Raw genomic sequence first — 20,641 nt, forward strand, 5'->3', positions numbered from 1 at the left:
GGCGGGGGGGAGGGCGTGGCGCGGGGCTGGCGGGGGCGCCCCGCGGACGCAAGGCGACTACTCTGCGTCCTCTGCGTCCTTGTGCGTTTGCCAGCGCCTGGCTTCCCCGCGCTTCCAAGGTTCAGTCTTGCGCGGGGCCCCGAAGCTTGCAGACGTCTCACCATGAGCCTGACCCAGAAACTGCGGGAGGTGATGAAGGCCATCAACGGAACCCCCGGTTTTGATAAAGTTTTGGAAAAGGTATTGGAGGCGCAGCCGCAGGTTGTGATGCAGGGAGAGGAGGCACCGCGCTCATCTCGCCGGATCCTGTCGCTGCGCCCGCAGCTCAGCGTAGCTATCTCGGGGAGCGCCAGGTCAAGGGCGCAGAGGAGCTCATCTAATCGTTCATAACTAAGTATGGTTGTCACTCGTGGAGACAGCACTGCGCGGCTCCAGAGCCGGAAAGGACGGTTGTGCGACCCTTGCAGGCGGCCCGCGGCGCCGGAGGCGGTGGACAGCGCGTTCCGGGCGCGCACGCAGCCCGAGGGTTATTAGTGCCAGGAGCTGCAGCGAGGCAGCAAACTCAGGTGCTAGGTGGAGGGTTTGCACCTAAAATGAGCTTCTGGCATAACCTTATTAGTTCTAGTAACTTCTTGAATCACGGCATTTCTTCGTTTGTTTTTAAAATTGTTTTAAACCATTCATTTCTAAGTAATTTTTAAAATTACCCTGTGCAAAGTCTAGGGAACATTCAAATTAAACCTATACTGGACTAACAGATCCCAGGGCCAGCTGGCTTCGTTGGTGCAAAATTTCCCAGGAGAGCCGAAACCGGTTTGGCTCGGTGGATGGAGCATCGGCCTGCGGACTGGGGAGTCCCGGGTTCGGTTCTGGTCAGGGGCATGTACCTTGGTTGCCGGCACATCCCCAGTGGGAGGTGTGAGGGGGGCAGCTGATCCATGTTTCTCATCGATGTTTCTAGCTCTCTATCCCTCTCCCTTCCTCTCTGTAAAGTATCAATAAAATATATTTTTAAAAAAATTTCCCAGGAGAGAGGAAGGATGCCAGGTTGCTGTGCTTAACATGGAATGCTGATTTCTGCCAGAGGAGTGGGAACCTGCCGATACTTCTGTTGCTTTTCCCTGTATGTCCCTTTTTCTTTAAAAAGTTTCCGTAAGGGTTAACTTCTGTCCGAGAGAGAGAGAGAGAGAGAGAGAGAGAGAGAGAGAGAGAGATCACATTGACTTCTGGAGTCACCTTTTTTGGGGTGACTCAGGTTAGTCCAGGGTCCACAGGGTGCTCACCCTCCTTTCCTTCTGCATCCAGGTGACGCTGGTCTCAGCGGCTCCTGGGAAGGTGACCTGTGAGCTGCGAGTCGAGGAGGAGCACACCAACAAGATGGGCACGCTCCACGGGGGGCTGACGGCCACCCTGGTGGACAGCATCTCCACCATGGCTCTGCTCTGCACGGAGAGGGCGCTGCCGGGCGTCAGCGTGGACATGAACATCACGTAAGTAGGCGCGCTGCACCCCTTTGAGGTTGGCCCTAGTGTTCTCCGCCTTGAATCTAGAAGTAAAGGAACTGCCTTCCAGGCACAGTGTGTACCCGTCGTGAAGGAAGCGACCCAAACATTCGAAAAAACAGCCCTGGCAGGTTTGGCTCAGTGGATAGAGCGTCGGACCAGGGACTGAAGGGTTCTGGGTTCGATCCCAGTCAAGGGCATCTGCCTCCATTGCAGGTTCAGTTGCTGGGCCGTGGGGGAGGGAGCCAGTAGATGTGTCTCCCTCACGTGGATGTTTCTCTGTCTCTCCCTCGCCCTGCCACTCTCTCTAAAAATCAATGGAAAATATCCTCGGGTGAGATTAACAAAATTTTTTTTGAAAAAGCCAACCTTCGTCCTCTAACACAGATGCTGGTGGGAAAACCACCACCACAGACTCATGGCTTCTGTTTCACAGTCCTGACGCGTGTTCGGGACACGTACAGGTTGAAGGGAACGCAAAGAAAAAATGGAGAAACCTCCATAGAGACACCTCTCCTAGGGACAGGTGACCACAGGTAGGGTGTCTCCCGGAGGCGCACAGACAGGCTCTGCGGGTTTAACCACACGGTATGGGAGCATGCCTGCAGGGGTCACACGTTCCCATATGTACACCCGTCAGCTCCAGCGCTAACCCGCAAGGCTGCCAGTCCTGTCCAATGGAAGCGCAGGGGCCAGGGGTTGAGTTTCCAGACGATTGCTTTTGCCTCCAAACTTAACAGAAAAATGATTTTTTTCCCAGGGGACTGGCAAGGGTTAGCGTGGGAAAGCCAGTGTTACGGGACATGAGGGCGATGGAAATGCAGTCGTTAGGTGTGTAAGCAATCGAAGGCTTTGTATCAGGCTAGCGCAGCATTCAGTCCTTGTTACTATGGAAATAACCTAAACGGAGGGTGCAATAAGCAAATCCCAGGACGAGAGGCACGTGCTCTTTTGAGATGGAGATTACAGAGACGTCTGCCTCTGGTGCCGGGGCAGCCAGCAGCCTCCCTCGCGCCGTGAGCAGGAGCTGTGCTGGCGGCTCTTTGCCTGCAGAGTCTGTTTGGAGCAGAGGCCTTCAAGCCTGGCTCTGCGGGGCCCGACCTTCTAAGATACGGCTGCTTTGACAACCACGAGTTTTTAGGAAGACAGTTGTGGCCTTTTACAGTGTATGTCGACAAAGTTTTGGCCTGAGCTTCAAACAGGGACTCCCTGCCCGGCTGGCACGGCTCAGTGGTTGAGCGTGGACCTATGAACCAGTTTACAGTTTGGTTCACATGCCTGGGTTGCAGGCTCGCTCCCCAGTGGGGGCCGTGCAGGAGGCAGCTGGTCAATGATTCTCTAACCATTCATGTTTCTCTCTGTCCCCCCTCCCTTCCTCTGAAATCAATAAAAACATTTAAGTGAGTCCCTTGAACAGAAATAGGACATAGTCTCAGAGATATATTATAGATATTTCAAAAATAAATGAATGACTTTGAATACAGGTGGGTTGGAAGTGTCTCCTTTTTTTTTTTTTTTTAAATATATTTTATTGATATCTTACAGAGAGGAAGGGAGAGGGATAGAGAGCCAGAAACATCGATGAGAGAGAAACATCGATCAGCTGCCTCCTGCACACCTCTCACCGGGGATGTGCCCGCAACCAAGGCACATGCCCCCGACCGGAATCGAACCCGGGACCCTTCAGTCCGCAGGCCGACGCTCTATCCACTGAGCCACACCGGTTTCGGCAGGAAGTGTCTCTCAATATGTATACACAATTCATCACCAAGACTGTAAGGACCTCGCATTATATAGTCATCTCTGAGTTGAGTAGATTCTTAACATCAATATACATGACACGATATAGACACCAAGTGGTCCTTCACTTAGCAAGCTCTGCAGATGAAATGAAAGCCTGAGGAAATCTCCCACCGGCTCCAAGTGAATCTGAAGCGGGAAACAATGAAAAAGGGGGGTGCAGGCAAAGACCCTTCCTCTATTTATGGGAAAAGAAACTAGTGTGGGTGAGGACCAGCCACTCACATGGAAGGGACAGGAGGGTCACTGGCATGGCTCCTTCCTTCCCTCCCTCCTAGAAATAGTTCAGCATAAGAAGGCTCTTCTGCCGTGCGCACGGCTTTCCCTTTACGAACTGCCGTTAACTGTATGTCAACTTGCTTCCTTTCCAGGTACATGTCACCGGCGAAAATAGGCGAAGTGGTGGTGATAACAGCACAGATCCTGAAGCAAGGGAGGACGCTGGCCTTCGCCTCCGTGGACCTGACCAACAAGATGACTGGGAAGCTGGTGGCTCAGGGCAGACACACCAAGCACCTGGGGAGCTAGGACACGGGCCTCCGCCCCCCGGCGGGAGTCGAGTGGGACGACCGCATGTACCCGCCTAATAAATGAGCACAGCTGGCAGCAGCCGAGAACTCGTGTTTTAGGGGAGAGAGCAGAGACCCTGGGGGACAGCGGGCGGGGCATCTTTTTCTTTCTTAAATAAGCCTCTTCAGTGTTAGCTTTTAACCTTGTGTACGGTACTGGGATGAAAAGTTCTTAGCTCAGCGTTTTGAAAACATAGGCAAAGAAACACACACCTTAAAACTGACATCTAATATTAAACTGAAGGAGAAACAGAAATTAATGGTTAATCTGGTTAATCCTGCTCAGTTTTAAAATGCCGTCTTACATTTCATTTTTTAATCCCAGTTTCAAGATTAAGGAATTTCAGCCCTGGCCCAGTAGCTCATTTAGTTCGAGCATTGTTTCAACACGCCAAGGTTGCGGGTTCGATTCCGGTCAGGGCGCATAAAAGATCAGCCAATGAATGTATCAGTAAGGGGAACCAGTCAATGTTTCTCCCTCTCACTCTAAAAATAAAGATTATGGAACTTCAAAACAGATGGACCCTCGCTCATCCTGGAAAGCAGGTTGAGTGATGTGGCCTGGACTAACCCCGAGAAAGCTGGAGGCGAACACAGGTGATACAAGAGCACGGTGAGCTGCTCTGATGCTTTGTTACAGGACTGGCTTACTGCCCACTGGGGCGGGCACCCCGAGCCGCTTTGCTGGCACCTAGAATAAAACCCTGCAGGTTTCAGATCCCCCCAGACTGCACCGCATCAGAAAGACCAACTCCCCAACTGTCCGGTCCCTGCTTCAGTCCTCCTGCCCGTGCCATGCTGGGCATTTCAGACGTACTGTCGAGGCACTGAGCCGCTCTTAGGTCGGTTCCTCATCAGTGACGGACGGAGGGCCTCCTGGCAGCAGCAGGCTGACCCAGGTGAAGGGAGGAGATACGGAATTCACTGCCCACCACCGTCATGGTCAGGATGGGTTATGGCAAAAGGCACCCACACCCTCCTGAGGAGCTGAAACAGGACACCCTGGACCTGTCAGAACGGACATCCACACAGCCAGCTGGCAGGGAGCCTCGGGATGTTCCCTTGGGAAGGGTGAAGGTCACTGGCCAGAAGGCAAGATCCACACCCCGCCGGGAAGAAACGTCACCCGGATCAAGATGAGCAGCTCCTTAGACACTGGCCTGTCCTCGCCTGGCTGGTGGCCACGGTTGGATTCCCAGTCAGGGCATATGCCCTGGGGACGTGCAGGAGGCAGCCAGTGAGTCTTCTTGTCATTCACATTTCTATCTTGCCCTCTCTGTAATCAATAAAGTATTTTTAAACAGCTGGTCTGTATTCTTCAGCAATGCCAAGGTTGGTGAAGGTTGAGGAACGGTCCCAGGTAAAAGGTGACCAGAGACCTAACCGCCCAATGCGGCGATCCTGGACGGCAGGGGTCAAACACACCACCCACCGAGGGCACTGGCACACCTCCCGAGCTTGGTAACTTTCCTGGGGGACACGCCTAAGCACTAAGGAGTGAGGAATCAAGACTCAAAGGTTCAAGTATGTTTAAAGTTAGGCAGAAAGACAAAAACAAATGTGGCAAATGTTAGACTAAATGTGGGTTAAAGGGTACACAGGAGCTTTCTGCATTACCCTTAAAATTTTTCAAAATCTATCCTACATAACGTTCACTATGCAAATTGTCCCCTCTACAAGTTAGACCGCTCCCTGACATGCGCTGACCACCAGGGGGCGACACGGTGCTGGCAGCAAGGGGGGTGGGAGGCAGTGGAGGTGCTGCCAGCCAGGACAAGAGCCCCCTATGAGAGTGGGCGGCGCCAGGCCAAGGCGGGTGTGAGTGTTGAGGGGGATCGCCCCACAGATAGCAACCAGTGTGTGTGTGTGTGTGTGTGTGTGTGTGTGTGTGTGAGGGCAGGCTGAGGGAACTGGGCAGGGCCCAATGACTCAGGCAGAGGCGGGTGCTAGGAGCCCAGGTGCTGCCCAGGGCCCAGAGGTCAGCTGGGACCTGCCCCTCCATGCCACACTCGTGCTTCAATAGGTGGCCAGGCCGAGGGACCACGCCTGTGCACGAATTTCATGCACTGGGCCTTTGGTTCTTATTAAAACCAATGGCTGGGAAACGCAGACCTTGTTGAATGTTAACTGACAAGTGTAATCCATTAGAGAACAACAGTTGGAGCTTGGGCCCTAGGAACCAGGCAGCTGGTTAAAACCCTCCCTCCTTACCAGTGAGGCCGGGCAGGCACCCACATGTCCACACAGGGCTGTCAGAGACTCCAGGGCAAGAGCTTAGAGCAGGCCTGCCCACGGCCAACAAAGCGTTATTTCATGATCTCTGGTCTTGCTGACGTGACCACCCAGTGGCTGGGCTTTCCTTCTGAATTTGCGCTTCAGCCGGGACTCTCACCCTCCCGTCACCAGTGACGCTCGAGCCCAGGAAAGAGCTACCACTTCACGTGTTGTGTGTTCACCTGCATCGTCAGGGAACTTCACCTATTTTATTTAGGTTTTCATTTTTTCAAATTTCAACCCAAAGCTAAATACAATTGGAAACCAGTAAGCACTGTTTGTTCCAAAGGAGTAGGATCATTCAGATTTACTCCAGTAAAGTATGCAACCCTTAAGCAAAGCTTTTCTTCATTTAAAAGAAACAAAACAAAACAAAAATCTATACAGTAGTCTTTCCTTATGTTCATTGCACAAAATGAGTCCTGCTTTTATAACTTTGACACTCAGTGGTGGTTTTTACAATTTAAGATTTCAACCTCAATAACTTTTTCCTACTCCCACAAAACCCTTTGTAAGTTTTTCTTAAGGATGGCGTAGAAACCAGTATTTCTGCACAATTCACTGGAATTCTTTTTTTCTCTGTAATAAAAATCTCCTCTTTAAAACCAGAAAAGAAAACGAAAACCAAAAGGCAAGTCCTCTACCTATCCTGGCTGCTGTAGCTACAGCGAATCGATTTGACAGCTGCGCTAGCCACTCGAGGCTCCAGATCTGCTCTCCTGTGTCTGGCTGTGTCCACACGGAACACGAACAGCAGCCTGGAAGAGCGGTCTGGAAATAAAACACATATTTATGGGTACCAGGAAACAAACAGGGCCCGGCAAAGTATGAGGCAAGAATGCCTGCGACTGAGATGCTTTTTTCATTTCAGGTTTCTTTCCTGTGGTTGCGTTTTTGAACAACCACCTCTGGTTATCAGAATGAACCTGACAGTGCTCAGGGTCAACGGTGATGCGAGCAAAGCTATGAAGTTTCTAAAATGTTGTTTATACCTGTTACATTCCCTTCTCACCCTCTCAATACTGATGACAGATGCCAAGAGGCAAACGGGCACAAATGGAAGACCATCGACCATGAGTGTCACCTGGTGCTTTCAGACACATGGCATTTCAGTGCACATAGTCCCTTCACTTCACATTTTAAGATGCTGACGCAGTGCAGCACAGAGGCAAAGCATCCTCTTTCACACAGTCTGTGCAGAAGACATCGAATTTAAGTTCTGAGATACAAATGATTAAAAACAAATCCAGGATGAACAAGTTTCAAAATGCATAGTGTTCTGTGCATGAGTCCATTTTCTTTAAACTCTGAAAGAATAAAGTGGTAAGAAAACAAGAAAAAATGGCCGCTGCACTCTGATCGTCTCCACTCGCTGGTCAGCACGCTATTCGGGCAAGTAAGGGTGCAGGTGGTCCTCTATGGTGCCCACCGCCCAGTGGGTGAGCTGCTCCTGTGGCAGGTAGAGGCAGATGCTGCATAACTTGAAGATTGTAGCTTTGTTTTTTGGAGTCTGAAAGGGAAAAGTTTCAATATTCTTAATAAATAAGGCTTTAACGTAAATGCTCGACTGCCACATGAAGTCCATCTCCCAGTTTATTAAGCACTTATGGACACGGCGACACAGCAGAGTGAGGGGATACCTGATGCTTCTTGGCCATAGCTAGGGACCCTGGGAATGCAGAGTTTTGCCTTAGGAAACACAGGAAGACAGAGAAGTGTGACCACAGATAAACGTTTGAAGGACGCAGGCAGACTGAATGGTAAGTCAACCACAGACTAATCGCCGAAAGAGATCAGGGTTAAAGGCATTTCATGGACAGATTTGGAGAGAGCTTCGAAGGCATGTTTGCATACAGGAAGACAGCAGACGTGGTGTGAGCCAGGGGGGAACAGAAATGGTAAAAAAGAAAAGATCTAAGCACATACAGAGAAAAGGACTAGAAAAAGCCAAAGAATTACCAACCAGACCCATGAAACTCTAAGCACTACATTTAAAAAGGAAGCTGGATTTAACCATCTAACTTGGGGCAGGTGTGCTAGGTGCTGTCACACACAACCGCCAGGTGAATGGAACCAGACCTGCCTCAGAGCTCACCTTGTCATTTAGCTCCTCTAAAAAGGACAGAAGAAAACACAGGTGGCCTTCCTGATTCCTGGCGTCTGTGTATGTAAATGAGGTTGGTATTTAAAATGAAAAAAAAAAAAAAAAAAAAAAAAAGTGCCAGGCCCTGGATGGGTGGCTCAGCTGTCCGGAGTGTTTTCCCATACACCAAGGTTGCGGGCACACACGAGAATCAACCAATGCAAGCACGAAGAAGTGGAACAGCCTTAACTGGTTTGGCTCAGTGGATAGAGCATTGGCCTGCGGATTGAAGGGTCCCAGGTTCGATTCTGGTCAAGGGCATGTACCTTGGTTGTGGGCACATCCCCAGTAGGGGGCGTGCAGGAGGCAGCTGACTGATGTTTCTAACTCTCTATCCCTCTCCCTTCCTCTCTGTGGAACGAACAGATGCTCCTCCCGCCCCCTCCTCGGGCCCTCTCAAACCCATACATGAGGATGTACAAGTAACTTTTAAAGCACCCCTGCTGGCCCTTGGCAGGTAGCTCAGTTGGTTAGAGCATCATCCCAATACTCCAAGGTTGCAGGTGTTTGATCCGTGATCAGGGCACACACAGGAATCAACCAAGGAGTGCGTAAGTGGAACAACAAATCGGTATTTCTCCTGCTCTCCTTCCTCTCTCGCAAAATCAAATAAAAAAAATCGCACCCCAGCGAGTTCTAATATGCAGCCAAGTCCGCGGACCAATGTCTTAGGGTCAGGCCCAGGAGATCGGCTTCTTGTTTTTTAAATAACTTCAAAACTAATGCGTGATGAAGGGCAATACAGAACCAGGTCACGCGCACAGAAAGCAGTTTAACGATCGGTAAAGGGTTGGAAAGGGCCCTGTTTGACCATGCCCACCTGCAAGTGCTGCCTGTCAACGAAGAGAAACACGGACTGGGTCGGGTTGTTGACAACAATTCCAGTCTTGTCCTTGCGGCTCAGCACATGCAGAAACTGTTTTTCATAGTCACCGTGAGGAAACTCAAATTTAGCCTAATTAAAAAGCACAAACACGTATATGTAACCATACCACAAACATGTTACACGATGTGAATCACACACACATGCACAATAGCACAGCTAGCCAACAGGGCTACTTAATTAAAACGCAATTACAAATTCAGCTCTTCAGTGACACTCGCCACATTTCAAATGCTCACTCATCACAGGCAGCCAGCGGCCACCAGTGAACAGTCTCCCGAGATACGGAGCATCCTCTCGCGCCTCTTCACCTCCAAGTGCTGGCACAGGACGGCCTGTGTCTGCTACGTCAGGAGTGGGTGTGGTGCCGGGGAAGAGAGCTTGCCAACTGCACCCATGACCCCTCCTAAAGCCAGCCAACGCCAACCCTACAATTACAAGACTTCCTCTGGCCATAATCGCAAACATACTGGGTAGCCGAGAACCACCTCATTCTCAAGAGAATCTACAATTCAGTGCTCTCTCCTCAGCAGTCCAAAGGATGGAAGGGACTGAAACAAATTCATTACAAAGCACAGCCCCAGAACTTCCCCAGTCAGGCCCTATTCCAGGAGGTTTGCTTTGGGTGCTCGCTCACCACACTTATTTCCGAAGAGAATACCTGAACAGGCCTAAAAGGCTCATCAGATCCCTTCCACCTAGAAAACAGGAGACAGACAATTTTTTCAATGTCATTCCGAGGCCAGAGAATGAAATCCATCTCCTGCGTACAGCCGATCACGTCCTGTAAGGGGACAGAGAGGAGGAGGAGGTCACTCTCACAGACACGGGTGGAAGGAGCAGCATCACAGGCTATGCGGCCTGCCTACGGCACCGTGCAGCGCAAGGGCCACTGCGTACGACTTCGCCAAGGGGCAGCGGCAACAGAACCGAGTTCCAATTCCTGCCCAGTCAGCCCCTCCAGGTGCCTCCACCAAGACCTGACTCACCAGAGGGGACGACTCCGCCTAGGGCTCGGGTTCTGTCTTTTTTTTTTTTTTTTAGGTCCCTGCATGTTTATTCCTACCCTTCAAAATCACAAGTATTTAAGCAGAGGCAACCTGGGACATATCATATGTATCACTGCCTTCTTGTTCCAACTGCTGTCCGATGTGACGATGCTCTTGTCACAGCACAGCAGTGTCCAGAGGCCATCGACCTCTTCCAGATCAGGACACGGTCCTCTCCAGTCTCCCGACCCTACCACTATGGGGGTGGGGGTGGGGTGGGGGCCTCTTGTGCAAATACGAGGAGTAACGTCCAATGAGTTGCAGAAGTTCGGAAGGTTGGCAGCAATAGCAGCATCTTCTACTTATAAGTTTCTTATTTATTAGAGACGTGACGTTATTTCTTTCCCCCAAAGGAAACCCAATGAATAGTAATATAAAACATTACAGCATAACGCACACCATTATCAGCATAACACCACGTAAGTAAAGTTATCCATTTGAAGTCAGCTTTTAAAGAGCAGCATGGCCACAGTAACTACACATTTTTGGGGGGCCAGGGTGCCGTGCACAAGGCGAACTCACTGTAGCACACAGAACCCGGACTGAAACGCAAGCTCACCCTTCTCATAGACTGGTATCGAGGAGCATGGAGCTGTACCACGTCCTTCTGTAAGAGCTCCACGGAACTCTCCAAGGAATAGCTGCAATCCCGCACGCCTTTCAGGATATTTTCCTCATAATTGTTTGTCATGACTGGTATAACCTCAGACACTTCAAAAAGTGCTGATTTTTTCTTCTAGAAGAAAAGAAAAGTTATCAATCCACTGATAACACACTGCCCTTTAACACTCAGCCCATATTACAATGTCACAGACCTTCATTCTAACTCAGCAAAATTCTTCAATGAAGTAATTTTTGTGCTGAAAATACTGATTTTAAAATTGGTAAATCCTTCTGTCCTCCCCACCCCCCGCAACCCCACCCCATCAGAATGTTTAACCACATGGTTTCACAGCATCATGTATCCACAGCAAGTGTTTATTTTAGAAACTATTTCTTGCCCTAGTCAGTGGAGAGAGGGTCGGCCTGCAGACTGAAGGGTCCCAGGTTCCATTCTGGTCCAGGGCACATGCCTGGGTTGTGGGCTCAATCCCCGTGCAGGAGGCAGCCAATCAATGATTCTCTCATTGATGTTTTTCTCTCTCTCCCTCTCCCTTCCTCTCTGAAACCAATAAAAGTAATTTTTTTAAAAGAAAATATTTCTTAAATGCTGTGAGAAACAAACACTAGCGTCCCTCAGATTAAAAAAAAAGTGATTTACTCTAGATATAACTTCATTTAACTGGTCCTACAAACAGCTAAATTAAAATCTCAGCAATTTAAAGACAAAGCTATAAAAATAAATGAACTGTTTTACTCCTTAAAGAGGTCAATTTCCATTATTTCTTTTGGATATTACATAACTACAAGTGTCAATATTTAAAAGGGGAAAAAAAGTCGACCAAATTTCGTTTCAGATCCTCTCCATTCACAAGATAAAAACAGGTTTTCTCAGGTTTAAAGAGCCAGATGGTACAGTGGATTGAACATAAAGATCAAATATAACCACTTATATCTTGGATTTGTTTCTAGTGAACCTGCATTACAATCTTGTCAACTAAAATCTGGCCTTATCTATTCTTTAGTCAACTTATTTACACACACAAAAGCGAGAGAGAGAGAATGGAGAAGTAACTCTTTGGGACTACCCAACCTGGCAGCAACCACTCAAAACGACCCCGTTTGAAAGCACCTCACAACGCCAACTGCACCCTACATCCTGCAGCAGCGAAGAGCTTTCTCCCCGTAACTTTTAGGAGTTAAGAGAAGGGTCAAACCTCGGGAACTTCCAAATATTAAACAGATCCGTTAAGGTTACACTTCTGATCTGAAATTAGCTCACAATTTAAGTGCAGAAATCCTACTATTTCCTTATATTCATAATCTAATCTCATGTCAAATAAAGATTAAGAAACCGCCATTACTTTAAGCTGCAGAAAACTACTCATTATTTGCTATTTAAGTGTGGACTTCTGATTAAGGCCGAACATTAAAATTTTCTATTGCACTTTAATTTTAGTGAAATTCACTTCTACACAAACTAACCAGGAGTATTTGACTGCCCCTACACTGAATGTGCCCCACTGCACTGCCCGCACCGCCGGAAGGAACCTGCATCCCGGCCTGAGATGAGAGCTGGCTGCTTTCACATTGAACTGATTCACCGCTTCCAGCCCCCACTCCTCCTTCACAGGGGACCATCTCTAGACTCGGCTCCAGGTCCTCTCTGTGACCACAAGTGAGAAGGGCTGGGGAGCAGAAATGAGCTTGACGATGTGGCCCCCCTCGTGACCACTCCCCAAGCTAATAGACCCGTTACTTCAACAACTTACAGAACCACTTGTGCCAATGCACGTTAAGAACTTTAAATTACCTTCTCCTTGAACACAAAGGCAATGTACATCTTGAAGTCAAACTGGTCAGCTAGAGATTCTTTTTTCTTCCTAAGCTGAGCGCGGAGTCTGTTCAGAGCTTGTTTCTTCCGGGAGTTCGGGTCCCCCATTTTGAAATACAGGTGGTACCAAAGCCTTTGGAAATTGTCGCTAAACTATGGGCACTTTTTCTTAAGACTCAAGTACAACAGAAACAAGTCATTTCCCCTGCTAATAGGATTGAATGGCTAAAATCACAGCTGCAACCCCAAAACGGCCCCTCGGGCAATATCAGCAGGCTGTCATGCTACAGGGTCAAGAAGCCCTGGCACTGCCCAGTCATGTTCGGACAAGAACGTTTGGGGCGAGATGGGAAAAAGGAAGCGGAGGAAGGAAGGAAAGAGGAGAAAATACTTCAACTAATTTTTTGGAAAACACATCTGGCTCAAGTACCAAAATAGAGGCTCTGGGGGAGGGGGAAATGAAAAGCCTATTCTCAGGGTTCAGGTGTGCAAACCACAGCTGGCACCAGTCCAATCCTTAAAACCCATCCGGACTTTCCCCTCTTCAGAAAGGGATGATGACAAGGTTCAGGGAGGGGGAAGGGGTGATCCTTGCTTTCCAAATACCGAAAAGAAAAAAGAGGAAGAAAAAAAAAAAAAAAAAAAACCTTCCCCAAAACACCAAAACAGGGAAGGTGAATGAAACTGAAACACCCAATTGGATTTTACCCAGCCCGGTCCATGGCCGCAGAACCGAATTAGTCCTTAGCTACCTCAGGCTTCACTATTGCTATGTATTGTCAGTGCTGGCTAGTGATTACTCTTGGTGGTGAGCAAAGACAACAGTGCAAAATCGGTCGAGAAGGAAGGGGAGAGGCTCAGGGTTTCCCTGCGATCAACTACAGTGCATGCCGGGGGCGGGCAGCTGTCGCCCACAGGAGCCAGGAGGAGAAACCGCGGAGTCATTTCCAACTGCCCCATCACCCACCCCACCCGCAGGCGGCCGCGAACGCTGCTGCCCAGGACCATGGTGGCAGAGGGCGCGGGGTAGAGAACGCGATGGAGAAATCGCACCGGCTCTGCGGACAGACAGCACCCCGAGCCCTGCTGGGAGCCCTACATGCCCCCAGGGGAGCCTTCCCTAGGACTTCTCCCCGATCCAGACCGTGGGCATCGCTGAGGCAAAGGGGGCGGGTGCTTCTCCCAAATCCAGGCCGCGCCGGGGGACCACCTGCCTGCCGCCGCCCAGGCCCACTCCCCGCTTTGCCGTCAGCGGCGGCGACTCACTCGCACCACGGGAGACACTGGATCGCTCAGGTCTTCTCTCATCTCATCGTGGAAACAATTCCCGCCCGGGTCCAGGAGGCGGGGCAGGGTTAATGGGAAGGATCAGTGGGGAGAAATAAAATAGTTGTATTAATATTAATTACTTTTTAAAGGACGCCCACCCCACCCCCCGAAAAATGAAATGGAGTTCCCGGATTCGCGCGCTCACGTTGAACAGACCATGTTTCCCGAGTTTGGATGGTGCAGGGCGGGGTCGCGGGCGGGCCCTTAGCCGCAGCCCGCGGGCGGAGCGGTGGCGGCGGCGGAAGAGGCGGCGGCGGGGGCGCTGCTCGCGGCTCGGGCAGGAGCCATGTCAAGAGAACACCAGCAGCCAACCGAGCCCCCCCATCCCCGCTGCGGCGCGCACTGGGGCCGGGCCGCCCGCGCTGCTGCCGCCACGCAGCCCCCACCTGGGACCCATAGTCTGGCTCGGCGCCCCGGGCGGAGGGAGGACGGGACGGCGGCGAGAGAGAGAAAGCGGGAAGAGGAGAGCGGCGGTCCCGGGCTAGGGAGGGAGGGAGGGAGCCCTGCGCTAAGGTCCTTCGGGGAGTCAAGCCCAAGTAAAGTTATTTCAGTCCAAGCATCTGCTCGGAGTCCTCCTTGCCCCCGGCGGCGCCGGCTCGCGGGACAGCGGGTCGCAGAGAGCCGAGTAGAGGACGCGCGTCCGCGGCGGCACAGCCTCGTTCCCCGCCACCGGTGGCTGCGGAAACGGCGGCGGCCTGGGCGCCTCCCGGGTCCCGGCAGAGTCGCGTTTGAGCCGAGAAGCCAGAACAAACAACTTAAAATGGCAGCAACGCCGCTGCGTCACCCGCCCCCCAGCGGCACCGCCCCGAGCGCGCTGCGCCTGCGCACCCCGCGGGCCTCACCACCCGCGCGGGAACAGAGGGGGAGAAGCGCCCGGGACGCGCGGGGCGTCGGCGTTATCCAGGAGGGGAGAGAGAGGAGCCCGAGGAAGGGTTAGAAAAAAGGTTTCACAAGGCGAAGTTTTGATGTGAAACTGCTTAGAGCGATCCTTCCGCCTCCAACGGGAGTGTGAGTATAGAGACCCCCTCTTGTCCAGAATGGAGCGTCCTTGGGGCGGGGATCGGCCGCCCACTCCCTCCGGAAGTCCAGGGCCCCGGAATTGGCCCCTCCCACCCCCTGTCGTCATAAAGCCACGCCCCATGCCTTCCCTGGTAGAGCACCCGGATGGAACCGCTTTTCCGGGGTCTTGTGCGCCTCTTCTGCGCGCGCAGGGCGTGGGGCGGGGCCCGTGGGTCGAAAGGGGGCGGAGCGTAGAGGGATGAGGCGGGGCGAAGGAGGAGTGGAGGAGAGGGAAGTGTCGGGAGGCTGGAGGTAGACTCCGGTTTCATTTCCTTACGCTGTTATTCCTAACCCGCTGACGGGGAGTCCTTCGAGGTGTCTGTCCTGCGGCCCCCAAACTGGGAATTCATGTCCAATGTCTGTGCAGCAGGATACGGGTCCCGCGGGTCCCGCATGGCTCTGTCCCCGCCTCGCCACGTGCGCCGCAGCCTAGGGCGGTCCTCAGGTTCTGAACAAGGTCAAAGATGCCTTGGAGCGCTGCTGCAGCGATTTGGGAGGAGAACACCCCATCCTGCAGCGTGGACCCCCCCCTTTCCTGCAGAACACGATTTCTATTAGGATCCTCCGGGCCGCAGGCCTAGGTCCTAGAAATGTGAAGAGGGCACTGTGGGGCGTTTGCCACTGAATCACAAGTCCCTGGCACCAGAGAGCCTTCATTTCTTGTTAGACCTATAATGTGCTGATGGAAACGCGGTTATGTTATTAGGTAATCAGCAAAAGCCAAAACTGGACAAAAGCAAAGCCTGTATACTCCTCATGGGCTACTCTGTGATAACATTTTAGAAGTCTATTGGGTCCCCAAATTACGGCTCTTCGCTTGGTAAAATCAAAATAGATTACCCGTAATAACATCTTTTTCACCCTTGAGCCAAAAGAATAATTGGGGCCCGCTCTTCAATATCGATTGTTGTCCAAAACTAAAGTCAAAGGAGCTCATTAGGGTGGCCTGAACCCAATATGGCGGGTGTCCTTAAAAGAAGAGGAGAGATACCAGGATGCTGTGGATAGAGAAGAGAATACATCTTTTTTAACTATTCATTCTTCTTTCCTTAATTCTGTTAGTGAATTCATAAGAAAGGAGCCCCATGAAGATTATTTTATTATCACAATAATCTGATCAGGATCCTTTAACTAGTTGTTTGAAAGCACTCAGTATGTAACATGGAATGTAAAATAAAAAGGACAGCTGCTTTATTTTTAAAAGCCAACGAAGAGCAAAACCGACACATGTGCAACTTCCTAATAACACCAGTTGTTTTACTTCTGTAAAATCTATACTTTTACCATATTTAGGAAAAAAAGGAAACTATCTTGCTTTAGACGAATTCCTTTTTTAAAAATCTCTTTTCCAATAATAAACATACATTGCTTATTAATGCTAATCTTACATCTAGCTTATTTTCTGCATTTTGTTGATTCAAATATCCAATTTTCTTACTTAATTTAAAAATGAACAAAAAACCAGGCCTGGCCAGGTAGCTCAGTTGGTTAGATCTCACCCTGCAGAAAACCTTCCTTAAATGTATGTCAAGTTGCAAAGTAGGAGTGTTACGGGAGAAGTAAATTCCCCTGTCACCCATAGGAGCCAGGTTCTGGCAAATATCTTCAGAAAATGAACTTTCTAGAAGCCGCACGGGAGGACGGATGTGGAAGAAGGCTTTATTTGCAGCTCCCACTTCCCCCACGCCAGTCCTGAAGGGGGCAGCTGGGAGGTCAGCAGAGCCAGAGGCAGGGCCAGTGTCCCGAGCTTCCCGGCCCACGTTGCAGCCACGCGTGGCTCAGCATTCAAACTCACCAAAGTCCATTGCCTGTGTGTCAATGCTCTTACACCCTCTTTTAGTGGGCTTCAATTTTTTCTTTGTTCAAACTTCCCAGAGAGTGAAACACTGCTTCCCAGAGGAGATGAAGAAAACTAGCTGGTTCTTTTTCTTGCCGGTTGTCACCTCTTCCCATTGGTTCTAACTCCGCGGAAGCAGCAGAGAAGGCCGCTTTTCCAGCTTCTTTTAAATTCCAATGTACTTTGGAAAGCCCTTGCCCCCAGGGCAGGGTGAGGGGACTGAGGGAGGTCCCTCTCTCAGCAGCCCTGGGTCCCCTCCCGGGGGAGGTGCCATTAATCCGATGGAATTCCGAACTGTGAGAGGCAGAGCTCCCTGCAGGCACTCTTCTCTCTAGTAGCTTCCTTGTGCCCTCGGGCAGGTCGGCGGCACCTTTTTTCTCTATTCCAGGGGTCCTCACACTTTTTAAACAGGGGGCCAGTTCACTGTCCCTCAGACCGTTGGTGGGCCGGACTATAGCTTAAAAAAAAAACTGAACAAATTCCTATGTGCACTGCGGGCCCGGGACGCGTCAGCTGCTAAGCAGGACAGGCAGCGGCACCCGGCGGGCCGGATAAACGTCCTCGGCGGGCCGCATGTGGCCCGCGGGCCGTAGTTTGAGGGCGCCTGCCTGTCCACAGAAATGGCACACTCTCGGGCGGGCGGTGCTGGCTCCCGCTGCCTGAGCCTACATTGTGTCCCGCGGAGGCGAGGCAGTGCCTGGTTTGCTGGCAGAGCCTGTAGGTGGCTGAGTCTGGCTTACCTGCCTGGAGAGCCTCACTGGGTGGGGCAGGGCTGGGCCTGCTTCCGGAATGTGCCCCCTCGTCCTGGCTGGAAGGGCCTGTGCTGCTTCACTGCTCTGCTGTCACCACCTCACAATTACTCACCATTTTTCACATGAGACCGGCCTTTTCTTTGTGCACTGGGTCCCACTCCTGACCCTGCCCTTGTACCTCGCCAACTGCGCCATCCCTTCTCTCAAAAGGGCCAGATGTTCCGAGTCCTAGTTCCTCCCCTCATTCTCCGGTCCCCTGAGGTCACCGCCACCTGAGGCCACGGGCCGTGGCTCTCTCAGAAGCCAGTTGCCTGGTACTTGGCTAGCACACAGCACTCACTTTTCCACTCAGGAAGGGAGAGAAATGATCCTTTCATGCACCTGTTTCAAAATTATTTATCAAGTCTCTTACAAGAAAATAGCCTTTCTTGGAATGGTGAGAAGTAACTTAGATTGATTCCCCCTTTTTCTCTTCAGCTTCAGAATGTCAACTATGGCCCTGACTGGTGTGGCTCAGTGGATAGAGCGTCGGCCTGCGGACTGAAGTGTCCCAGGTTAGATTCCGGTCAAGGGCATGTACCTAGGATGCGGGCACATCCCCAGTGGGGGTGGGTGGGTGGTGTGTGTGCAGGAGGCAGCTGATGGATGTTTCTCTCTCTCATTGATGTTTCTAGCTCTCTGTCCCTCTTCCTTCCTCTCTGTGAAAAAATCAATAAAATATATATATATTTTTAAAAAGAATGTCAACTATGTAGAATGAAGGTCAGCAAAAGATGATCCTGGGGCCAAATTAGGCCCAGGGCCTGTGGAGACGAGAGAGAGAGAGAGAGAGAGAGAGAGAGAGAGAGAGAGAGAGAGAGTCGCTAACAATGGCTTTTATATTTTTAGGGGTTGTAGAAAGCCTAAACTATTTACTCTCTGTCCCTTTACAGAAAGGTTCCCAGCCCTGGACTTAGAGAACTGTCACAATCTGCCTCCCTCTAAATGACAAATGTCTGGAAGCCTTAGCACAAGGGACGTGCAGTCCTCAGTCTGCACTGGGTCCTGACGGGGATCCCTTCGGCTCTTCTGCTCAAGGGCATCCCTTCCTTCCAGCTCCCTGCTCTTGGCAAGCCCGGGCGTCCTCCGAGCAGGGCAGTCTCAAGCACAGCACTTTCCAGGAACACGTTTGTGGTTCGTGCCATTTACCAGACATCAGGCGGCTGCCCGGCCAGAGGCATAAAGAACCAGGGAAGAGGAGAGGGTACAGGGACCTCCGCCCAGGCAGGAGCTCCTTAGAGTGAGTGTCAGCACCTGCCCCGGCAGATGCTCTGTTACTGAGAACAGGTGCTGAGGCGAGCTCGGAAGAAAAGCCCTCAAAACCTCAGGCGAGCCCTGGCCAGTTTGGCTCAGTGGATAGAGTGTCGGCCTGCGGACTGAAGGGTCCCGGGTTCGATTCCGGTCAAGGGCATGTACCTTGGTTGCGGGCACATCCCCAGTGGGAGGTGTGCAGGAGGCAGCTGATCGATGTTTCTCTCTCATCGATGTTTCTGTTCTCTCTCTCTCTCTCCCTTCCTCTCTGTAAAAAAATCAATAAAATATATTTAAAAACAAAACAAAACAAAAACCAACCTCAGGCGAGCCCTAGCCGGCTGGCTCAGCAGATAGAGCATCGGCCTGCAGACCGAAGGGTCCTGGGTTCGATTCCGATCAAGAGTACATACCTCGGGCCGAAACCGGTTTGGCTCAGTGGATAGAGCGTCGGCCTGCGGACTGAAGGGTCCCGGGTTCGATTCCGGTCAAGGGCATGTGCCTTGGTTGCGGGCACGTCCCCGGTGGGGGGCGTGCAGGAGGCAGCTGATCGATGTTTCTCTCTCATCGATGTTTCTAACTGTCTGTCCGTCTCCCTTCCTCTCTGAAAAATATCAATAAAATATATTTAAAAAAAAAAAAAAAAAAAAAAAGAGTACATACCTCGGTTGCAGGCTCCTCCCCGGCCCAGGCGCTGGTCCGGGCTCGTGCAGGAGGCTACCAATCAATGTTTCTCTCACATCAACATTTCTGTCTTTCCCTCTCTCTAAAAATCAATGGGAAAATATCCTCGGGTGTGGATTAAAAAAACACCACCACCTCAGGCGATGCGCCCACCCCTGTGACGCCTGCCATGCTCAATAGCCAGGATGCGGCTGGTGGCCCCACCTGGATGGCGCAGGTATAGATGTGCATTCAGATGCCACATGTACCAGCTGACCACGTAGCAGGAGAGCCGAAGGGATCTGGCCTAAACTGGTGAAGGGTTGTCGCAGGCTCTGGGCCTTCACGATTTTCCCTAAACGGGTCATCATCTCCTTCGGGATATTGAAATAAAAAAAAGTCAAGCAACACCGAAATGCATGAAGTCCCCACACCACCAAACTGACCATACGATGACGACGGACTAAGTGGGCTTCATGACACCCCCGCCCCCCCCCCCCCCGAAACTCGCCAGCGCTCCACAGCTCTGCAGGATTTTAACTACAGTTAGTTAGATTCTACCCTGCGGCCTGCTCACCATTTTCACGTTTTCCTTCCCGGCTTTTCACTTCTGGAAAGAAACATCGTCATGAACTGTGCTTTATACGTTACCCAGTGCAGTGTACTTGAATGTCACTTTAAAAAATATATATATATTTTTTATTGATTTCAGAGAGGAAGGGAGAGGGAGAAACATCCATGATGAGAGAGAATCCTTGATGGGTTGCCTCCTGCACGCCCCCTACTGGGGATCAAGCGTGCAACCCGGGCATGCGCCCTCCTGGTGCATAGGTGGCGGCTCCACCGCGGAGCCACGCCCGCCAGGCCCGAGTGTAACTTTTGTGGACTTTGAATCCATACGTACCCACGCTGGCTCTGTTCAGGGGGCCTTTGAATCCGTCACGTGCTGACTGAGGACACTGGTCACTGAGGCCTGTTTGGTGTTTCAAAGTCAAGGGACACAGTGCCTGTCCTTGCCACCATTCTCACTCCCAAGACCAAGTCTTCTTCTGATGGT

The 20,641-nt window shown here is 51.2% G+C and overlaps 2 protein-coding genes across 3 annotated transcripts; one reads left to right on the top strand and one right to left on the bottom strand.

The window, feature by feature from the left end:
* The first annotated feature begins 6 nt into the window (after positions 1-6).
* Positions 7-5,177, top strand: ACOT13 (acyl-CoA thioesterase 13). Its single transcript, XM_080648282.1, has 3 exons — positions 7-240; positions 1,306-1,490; positions 3,674-5,177. Exons 1-3 carry the CDS (start codon positions 163-165, stop codon positions 3,828-3,830), a joined length of 420 nt encoding a protein of 139 aa, XP_080504408.1. The 5' UTR covers positions 7-162; the 3' UTR covers positions 3,831-5,177.
* A 1,136-nt stretch (positions 5,178-6,313) lies between these two features.
* Positions 6,314-14,776, bottom strand: LOC308237374 (uncharacterized protein C6orf62 homolog). Of its 2 annotated transcripts, none has more exons than XM_080648029.1 (5): positions 12,634-14,776; positions 10,780-10,956; positions 9,833-9,955; positions 9,109-9,243; positions 6,314-7,655 (listed from the first exon to the last, which is right to left on the bottom strand). In XM_080648029.1, exons 1-5 carry the CDS (start codon positions 12,760-12,762, stop codon positions 7,530-7,532), a joined length of 690 nt encoding a protein of 229 aa, XP_080504155.1. In that variant the 5' UTR covers positions 12,763-14,776; the 3' UTR covers positions 6,314-7,529. The 2 variants fall into 2 exon arrangements, with proteins under 2 accessions (XP_080504155.1, XP_080504156.1); XM_080648030.1 differs by having other exon boundaries at positions 10,780-10,953; positions 12,634-13,425.
* Positions 14,777-20,641: the final 5,865 nt, after the last annotated feature.

The sequence above is a fragment of the Plecotus auritus genome (genome assembly GCF_963455305.1).
Source record: "Plecotus auritus genome assembly, chromosome: 12".
Classification (NCBI taxonomy): Eukaryota; Metazoa; Chordata; class Mammalia; order Chiroptera; family Vespertilionidae; genus Plecotus; species Plecotus auritus.